This window comes from Chaetodon trifascialis, chromosome 2 (genome assembly GCF_039877785.1).
Source record: "Chaetodon trifascialis isolate fChaTrf1 chromosome 2, fChaTrf1.hap1, whole genome shotgun sequence".
NCBI classification, from domain to species: domain Eukaryota; kingdom Metazoa; phylum Chordata; class Actinopteri; order Chaetodontiformes; family Chaetodontidae; genus Chaetodon; species Chaetodon trifascialis.
The window spans coordinates 16440960-16450612 of NC_092057.1; the positions used below are offsets into that span (position 1 = coordinate 16440960).

Below are 9653 nucleotides of genomic sequence, written 5' to 3' on the forward strand. Positions count from 1 at the left end.
GAGGGGCTCCACTCTCAGCTCTTTGATCCATGCTGTTACTCCTACAGCATCACTCTGCATCAGCATTACTGTTTGCCTTTTCCTGCACCAACATTAACTGTCTGTGCTACATCATTCCCTCACGTGGATTACAGACAAATACAGAGTGGAAAATGGCATTGAGCACCATCAGCCTGCTGTGCATTTGGAAATCAATTGGTGCACAGATGCACCGATGTTTAAAATAATAAACGAGCCTGAATAAAAAAAGAAACAAAAAAATCAATGCAGGCCCCTTGCTCTGTTCATTCCAGTTGAAATGTAATGGCTCACAGATAGTAGATAAAATGAAGATCTATTACAGGGCTGTAATGTATACTGCTAACAAGATGGATAGGAAACACATAAAAGCAGCTGAGGACATCCAATACCACACAATCAAACTGAGAGACATGCAAATTTAGGATTTTTGACAATTAAATGTAAATACAAATGCTGCCTTTTCATTTGCTCTGGTATGTAATCACTCTCCTTTTTACAGGCGATACTATGCTTTGTAGGGCCATTGCATAACACACTGTACCTCTGGGCTAACCGAGCAGACGGTAGCCAAAACAACAAGGAGAAGCTTGATTGTTCTGCTTTGCTGCATAATTTCTGATGGTGTACTCTGCTCAAGTTACCCTTACATTAGCATCTGATGTGAAGCCAAGCTAAAACCCTTTTTATTGAAACTAAATATCAGAGAAAAGCTGTGTGAAGAGAACACTAATGGAACAAAAAAAAATGCATCCAGTCTAATTAGACTCCCTCATTTCACTATAGCAATTAACTGAGGTCAGTAGTTATGCCACTGCTGTCCTGTAATGCTCGTGCTTATGGTATTCATCATGTTTTCTTTTTGGTGTGGTTGTCTTTGTACACGTAGTCAGCTGGAAATCTCCCAGCATGCCTCCCACGTCAGAGTAAGGTGGACTCCGGGGTAATTGAAATGAAAAAATGTTTTTTCACTTAGTTAAGTTAATGTGTTTGTGTAACTTCTATCTGACTCAAGTGAAGTAAGTGCAGAGTTCAACACTGCCCTCTTGACTATTTTCAGGTTGCTTTGACTGATGGTAGAGTCATCAACCAGGTGTTATTTTAGTGTGACTGCCAGGGTCATGATCATGAATATTTCCCTCTAGCACTATAATTTAAGATAATGATTACATGCATTGGTAAAATTGATGGCAGAACAGCTTGACTTTATCACATCTGTGACCTGGCCATCACAGACAGGAAGCACTGGGGTCAGAACAACTTGGCATCTTCGACCAGATCTGTAGAGTGATTATACAATGATTGCATGGGTGGTGCACAATTTTCTGTTCTTCAGGCCTCTGGGAGCTGGGCCCACCAGAGCTCGCAGGCAGCGATAAGGATGGGGCAAGTTACATTCTCAACACTGCTCTGAAGACTTTAAGCCAACCTCAGCTGCATCAGCTGCTACACTGCAAAACTGGCCTTGAAAAGTCACCTATCTAATTTAAACATGCTGCTTATCCGTTTTTTTGCTAAATTTATTGATCTGCAATGACTCAAGCCCGATTAACTTTGTACTTTGGAATATTTCAACAAATAAGACATTGTGCAGAACGGAGAGAGGACTTTCATTTTGTGAGACCAGCTGAATGGTTAATACTGTAGACTGAACAAATTACAATATGCTGTTTTCAGTAAAGGATTAAAAGATAATCGTCAAGATTACATATCTTGACGGTCCTTCTCGCTTAATTTTGAAACAATGTGTTTTCATAAACTTCAATATTTCCCGAGCTGAAGCTCAGAAGCATTAATGGCAATGTGTGAATAACCTGCAGGTATGAGTCAGTGATGCGGTTAGATCATATCCACATAAGGAGTTGAGTAGGAGCACTCCGGGACTAGGAGCAAAAATGGATGACTGGCTGATCAATGTGAATGGGTGGGTGACTGAACTTATCAACCGGTAGGTCATTCAAAAACTTAACAAAAGATCAAAGCATGTCCTTACGGGCAGTGTTCTTCTGAAGCTTCCTGAGGGCCCTCAACAGGCCCTTGTAGCCTTCGTAGCTTTTATCATTTTGGGTGTACAGCAGGATCTTCTTGGCGTCAATGAAGAGACGAGAGATTCTGGTGATGTTCGCAAAGAGACAAGAAGAAAACTAAATTAGACACACTGTTCGATGTCCCTTAAGATTCAAAGCCACAGATGATCTCCTCACTTTTGTGACGTTGGTGAAAAGACTGGACAATATTAATGCAAAATAGCATTAATAAAGTCAATTATTTGAATCCACCAAAGCAGTGCATTGATTAAACTTGATTAAAGCAAGAGGGCCATGTTACTCACATAGAATCATTGAAGTTTCCCACCACCCCGGGACTTTCGCCAGGGGTAGGATTACGGAAGCAGGGGTTGTTGGCATTACAGATGATGCCTTGTACCCATGGCAGGGTACCCGCTGAGGGCATGGCCTTGTTAGGGAAATGGCCTGCAGAGGAAAGGGACAGCATAATTTGAATTTGGACGTAAAAGGTTTGCAAAGCAGAAAATTAAAAAAAAATTGAGACATTGTGAGACCTCAATGGAGAATACTGATAACCAGCAAGATATCTGTCATTCCATTTTAAGATCATTGTCTCAGTAACTTTACAACAGTTAAGAGGCTTAAGTGTTGTAATGTGTGGCAGAACTGGGAACCATCCACATTACAATTGTTTGTACTCTTATCAGCTAATTCTACTGCTGCTTCTGCACTTTACTGAGGTTAACGAGTGATTATACTGAAAAGATAAGTAAAGAGGGCAAGAGGGGGGGTCAAACTTCTTTGGAGCTCACTGGGTTAACTGGGTAATTCAGTGCTGGTTTGGTATTAAACAAAACAAGCATGTGATTACATAATCGTAATGCTTACACTTGGCACTTGGTTTGTTTAAAAGTAGGCACATGTCATTAATGCGCTCCTGCTTTTTAAAAAATCTATTCCATGGAACTGACTCAACCTGCGGCTCGTACAGGAAACTACATGCACAGTTTAGTGACAAACTCGCTCTAATAAATTAGCTACACATGACAATACCTGTGGGATCTGTTACAGGTAACTGCTTTCCTTCTTAAAAGTGCCTCAAACCGGTGATAAGCTTATTGAGTATAAATGTGGTCAAAGTTGTGAAACCTGTTCTGCTGACGAATTACGTTGCTATTCCCTTTTCCAGGAGCTAAAGGTCTATCATCACATGCTCCCACAGTGCAAACAAATATTGACAAATCCAACAGATCCTTATGTGACTGTAACATGGAAACCTTGGATAAGAACCAAGAGGCAAACACTGTCTAAAAGCAGACAATGTCTTGGAACAGAAGAACAGACTGCACTGTGTTTGAGGTACACGAGAAATGGCAATCAATTAACACTTCTCAGGTTTTAGCATGAAAAATCATAAGTAACCTTTCTTATTTATAAATCTATTACATTAAGGAATTCAAGTCTTGCAACATCTACAAATATAATTTAATATAATTCAAAAAGGCTTTGGTCAAGGGTCACCCTCCCTCTCCCCGTCTGCTTACATTCATGTTGTTCGTAGGGTGGATAATGCATTCGCACTGAGATCAGGATGAAGAAGATGAAAAGGGGCCATATGATCTCAATCAGCAGCTGGATCTGAGAAAGGAAGACAAAAAGGGATGAAGATAGAAGTTTAACAAGCAAACAAGAAAAGGCTTTCTACTCTTGGGAAGTAAAACTTGTGAAACAAATTAGTTAAACATCCCAAGACTGACCCAGGTTTTCCTTTATGCGTTGCAGTTTTTTGTGTGTTTTCAGTTTAGAAGAGCTGTGTAAGTCTGTGTGTGTGTGTGTGTGTGTGTGTGTGTGTGTGTGTGTGTGTGTGTGTGTGTGTGTGTGTGTGTGTGTGTGTGTGTGTGCGTGTGCATGTGGAGGGGGCTGTCAGTGTTTTTTTTTTTTTTTTGTAAACTCTAATCCCACCATGAGTCTGGTTCAAGTATATGGGTTAATATGGGTAGACAGGGTTTAGAGGGCTATGAGTTAGTCCATCTGTTCCATATGGCCCATCCACTTTAACTGCCTGTGTCTCGGCCTTAACCAGCATGGCAGACATGCAGCGTGGGGATAAAGAATAAAGACACTGTCTTAGAAAACACACTGTAACCCTTTGTTGGAAATAATTGGACTGATTGTCAAGCAGCCCTAGCTGTCACTTTGAGGAGAGGTTTCTGCTTCATGGTCAAATGGCTTAATTGTGTGCAGATGAGCCTCTGCACACATAAAGAAGCACTACAATACAGCTTGGAACTGAATTTGATTTGCATAACTTTGAGTGTGTGGGCATCAACCAGCACAAGATGGTAACTGGACAATGGACCTGACGTGTGAATGTGTCATCATCACATCTTTGATTGACTCAGTGTAATCTGTAAACTGTAATGCTTTTCAGTCCAAGTGGCTTAGAGGATAATTTCGTCATTTCCATTGTTGCGGTCTGCATATGCATTGGAACTATAAATTACAAGGGCTTTGTAGTGCCCTTATGACTAGTCATGTGGTACTGGAAAAAAATCAACAATGTGAGACAAAAAAAATTCATGGGGAATTACACAAAAGAACTGCCACTGCTCCATTTTGCTTTTTAGTCTTCAGTATTATTTTGTGGACTGATGCTTGATTGTATTATTAGCATCAACAAGAGGGCAATGCAGTGTTAGCTAATGATTCTGCCAAGTAGCATACATAACTGAATACTGCATGTGATACATAGACATGCGAAGGAAACATTTTAATGCAAAAGTATATGATGTAAGAAACAATCATATTTTTAAATTAATAAAAAACAATACATAAAACAAATCGCTGAATAAATAATTTAGTGAGTACTATACTGAATACACATCGACTCCATTGTTCTGATGAGTCAGAAAGTTGAAGCACTCCTACTTACAGTCTGTCTCCGTCGGTAAGTGAAGTTCTTCCAAAGCAGTAAACCCAGCTGAGTGGAGACTGCCATGTTGACGTCTTCCCAACCTCACTGAGCACGCTCCAGCGCCTCGCTGTGAACGCAAAAAAAGAGAGGGTCAATCACTGCAAACTCGCACATGTACAACAGACAAAAGCAGCGCTCACACTGTCAACAATTAACACCATTCTCAGTGTGAAAAGGCTACAGATTTAACACCGTCAGCTAACTGACCCTCAGCAGTCCTGCTTTGTTTCTATGGAAAAAGATATGGTTATGGCATACAGTGACACACAAACCAGATGTGAAAACAGAACAGAAAGTCGTTACATCAGCAAACCAATACCAAATGCATGCAACGGTACCAAATATAGCTGTAGTGTTCAATTACTCATGAAAGGAATGCTAGGGCATGAAAAAGGAAGAAACAACTCATTAAAAAAAAAAAAACAGTCACAAAAATAATCAAGAAAAAAGCCAAAAATGAGGCCAAGAACCATTACCTGGCTGCTTGTTATTAACTCCTAAAAAACAGATAAAACTAAAATACAGTAAGTTACTATAAAAAAAACAAAGACTAATTACTGACTGGAAATAGTTTCGCTCTGAAACGTGAAGCAGCCAAGAGTACAGCAACACTCGAAACAGCGAATGAAGTCGACTGATGACTGAGAAAGGCTGCTAACCGCTGCGTACTCAGGTCCGCTTGATGCACACTCATCTGTCCAAAGGGCAAGCTGCTGTTATAACTGGGAGGACGGGTGGGTGGTGGGCAGTTTTCATGTGGTGAAAGTTGTTGTTAGTCCTTTTGTTATCGCAATTTTCACCCCGTTAACACCTCAGTATCACACACAATACTACATTTAATGTAAACGAAATAATCTCTTTAACCTCACGTCATCCTCATTGTTCAATATAAATCAAACAACCCACTGATTAAACAGCATTAATAGGTTTACTCAAAGTAATAGGAAGGAAATAAACAGATAAACTTTAACACAAACTTTATGCCAGACGCTGGGTTATGGCAGATTTACTGAGTGATATGTGATACAGCCTGAATGGAAATCTGTGCAGGATACACAAATAGGATACATGCCTATTCGTGTATCCTATTTAAACAGATTGAAAAGTCCATGAACTTTTACGTAACATACTAGGATCAGACCACCAAGTCCATTTAGATGACAAACTCCAGGATACACAAAAATTGATTGCAGTTTTGGGATTTTGTGGTTCTTTTTGGACAAATTACTTTGTTTTCTGGATAGTAAGTAAAACCTGGAAAGCCCACAAATCAGAAACAGGGAGCTATCGATCAGGAGTTACGTAGCTACGTTTGTAATGCTGTTTTCTGAGACAGACACGTAGTTATCAAGAGTCAGAAGCAGGTCAGCCACCCAAGACTGAGACCCTTTGGTTACAGCACATGAAAAAAATATACAGTCTGTCAGGTCTTAGATGTACAGCATTGATGTCATCTAAAAAAAGTTTGACAATTCACTTAGAGTTGAAGTTAGAAATCATTAGACAAAGGAACAAGAGAATCCTCACAGAATAAAGCTGATTGGACGTCAGAGAGTAGAACAGCAGCACAATGAGGACACAATGATGATCAAAGATGATCATTTGTTTATGGGCTGAAAACGCCCTGCCCTAATCAAATCATTGATCCAGCTCTTTATGGTTTTGCACCACTCTTTCTCTGATGCAATCATGATGACACTTTAATCATATCTAACCACTTCCCCAACAGTCTCCACTTACTTACATTGTGAATCTAATTTACAACATCACTGCCAGCATTTACGCCTTCTTCGAGCATTAAGTAATTATCAGAGGCGATGGCCAAAAAGACAACAGGGTGAGAATAAACACAAAATGAAATACAACACAGATGTTAACATTTCATTTTTTATAGCAGTAACTCAGCGGCATTGCACACATTTTCCTCAGTTACAGGCAAACTGGCTGTATCAAGTAAATCCACTGGAATGTCAGATATGTTGCAACGAAAACCAACAGGAACTTTGGGATCAACAAACAACACAGTGACCCAGGTACAACATCTGCTCTCCTGGTACATCTATTTTCTCTGCGTGACTCACTTGATTTAGTGGCAGCACTCACGGCACGTATTTAACCGTTTCATCGACAAAAAATGTAAAATACCTGTTGTAGATTTACACAATTTAAACAGATATGCACTGACAGCACAGCGCACCATTTGATGTGATTGAAAAGCAGATCAGATGATCGACACAACATCAAAGCTTATCTGGCTGCTGGTTTTAATACAATAACCACGCCAGCACAGGCTGATCGTTACTCACAAATCAACATTTTCTTTGCTGTAACACTGGATTTTTCTCTGACTGCATTTCACTACACTATTGCACAAATCCTATGAAATGAATGAGTGAAAATGCACCACCTACATTCCCATAATGTGAAATGCAGTGCTGTGTGTGGACAACAACATATGCAATTTACACCTTTGTCACATTTGGGACCCACTGAATGGATATTTCTTCCTTCTTTCCTCCGAACTACATCCCAATTTTTGACAATCAATTTTGAGCACTGGCAGTAAATTTGGATGTTCAAACTCCCCACCTTCATTTGAGGACTGATATCCAACCAAACAACATGTTTACGTGCTTATTACCCATTAAAAAACGGATTTTCATCCAACTTGCATCAGCTTGAATCGAATGTTTTGCTTTTGTAATCTTACTATATGAGAAAATCTTGACAGGTTTTTGACGAGTTTACCCTCCATACATTGTCTGATTTTGATAAACACGGTGGTGAAAAACACATCGGATGCAGATACAGGAAAGGTTCTCTGCTGAGTGTCGAGCAGCCCAAATGGTGCAGAGCCAGGGCGCCTCTAGTGGCCCACAGAAACCCTCAGTTTCATACTTGTTTACCATCAACCCTAGCTCACGTGTTATGTCACACTCATGTAGATTTTTTTTCCCTCAACTGCATTGTCTTCCCAACACACTTGATAGATCATTCGAAATTTAAAACTCATCAAAAGGACTGTTGCTTTTTGCTACGATGAAGAAGATGTAAGAGAGTCGGTGCTTTGCGAGACACACTTCGGCGTCTTCAAACCACAAATGAAATCAGAAAGCAAATGCATTTCGTCGACGCTGCACCATCACTGCAGACATGCACATTAGTAAAAAACAGTGAAAAATAACACATTACTGCGCTGACCAGGCGCAAATTGTGAAAACAAAACATGGAAAGGCGTTAAAAGATAGATACGACTAAATACTGTTAATTGTCATAAAAGTTTGCACGTTTTTCATTTCGACCCATTGCCAACATTATGACAGATATTATTATATCATTATTAAAATGAATCATCTGACTGACTGACTTGAGCACTTGTGTCTCACTGATCTCTTGAAATCAGGTTACTGTCGATCATTCAGCTGCGCGATGCTGACCCACAGCGGCGTCAAGCACGCAGAAATGAGACCACAAGCAAGATGAACGTGATTTCAGCATAAAGCTGCAAGAAATGTGACGTGCCATTAGGTACATTGCATTTAGCCTTTGGAAACCATAGAAAATAACTGAACCAGTTTACACAGAAGAACATTACGAGAGAATTAGACATTCGCTGCTTGATTTTCAAATTCTTCTTCATGGTTTATATTTTGATATCAAAAAAGACGTTGCCACAAAGAGGCTTTTATTTTTGAAACAACCCGCCGGAAGCCCTGTGTTTGCTCCTGACCACTTGACTAATCCAAGTCGCAGACGGTTGAAGAAGATACTGACTTGAATGATAAAATAAAAGAGTAAAAACCAGCAAGGACTTGACTTGACATTTCATATACACAACGTTATTACCATTAACATGCAACGTGCATTCGACACATTACAAGTCTCATTTAACGTTGCGACCTTAAAATGTAAAAAAAAAGAAGAAGAAGAAAAAAAAACTCCGCTCAAAATTATCGAGCAGCAATTAGCATTTAAGACCAAAATTATGTTAGTTTTCGACGGTTAACGCTAATTACTCAAGGCCAAAGAGTAAACATTAAGCTGACAATGTATGGACAAACAGTAACATGAAAATATTTTTAACTGTAACACGGAGGCATATTGTTACATCCCTTTGTTGGTCCAACAAAGAAACTCACAATTCCTCCACAACTCAAAGAAAAAAAGCTCAGTCTCACCGACCTTGATCCTGAACGGTGTGAATGTCCACTCTTCCTCTTTTCATATAGTGAATTCCTCGTCCAGGACAAGTTATAACGAATAAATACACTCTACTCCTTTACTGTTGCGCTCCTCCGCTTCTCTGACTCTGTGTCTGACAAAACAGTTTTTTTCGCCTCCAGCAGGGTTTTATAGCGCTGCTCGATGCGGAGCAGAGGAGAGCAGAGCGGCGGCGGAGGTAACTAACGGTCATCGATGGATGCTCCTCCCATATAAGGCAAGCACGTGCGGAGTCAAAACATGACTTAAAGGGCCAGCGCACCCCTCAACGCCTCATCAAGGCCCTGCGCTGCTTTTCAATTAGTGCCAAGCAGCGTCCGCAAGGGACGGACGACTATCACTTACACTACTCGTCCATGTAATAGTATCGTCAGTTTGATACACACAGAAATCACAACAGGAGAGTGTATGTAGTTATGAGAATTTTTAAA

General features: G+C 40.1%; 1 protein-coding gene across 2 annotated transcripts in view; it reads right to left on the reverse strand.

Moving 5' to 3' along the window:
• Nucleotides 1-9406, reverse strand: part of LOC139349075 (phospholipid-transporting ATPase ABCA1-like) — a 38873-nt gene extending 29467 nt beyond the window's left edge. Inside the window, exons 1-5 of one of the 2 annotated variants that reach the window (XM_070989556.1) lie at nt 9184-9406; nt 4960-5068; nt 3572-3665; nt 2351-2492; nt 2012-2130 (exon numbers count right to left, since the gene is read on the reverse strand). In XM_070989556.1, the coding sequence (XP_070845657.1) occupies nt 2012-2130; nt 2351-2492; nt 3572-3665; nt 4960-5025 (421 nt within the window). In that variant the 5' untranslated portion in view covers nt 5026-5068; nt 9184-9406. The remainder of the gene's footprint in view (nt 1-2011; nt 2131-2350; nt 2493-3571; nt 3666-4959; nt 5069-9183) is intronic. The other variant, XM_070989565.1, reaches the window with a different exon arrangement.
• Nucleotides 9407-9653: the final 247 nt, after the last annotated feature.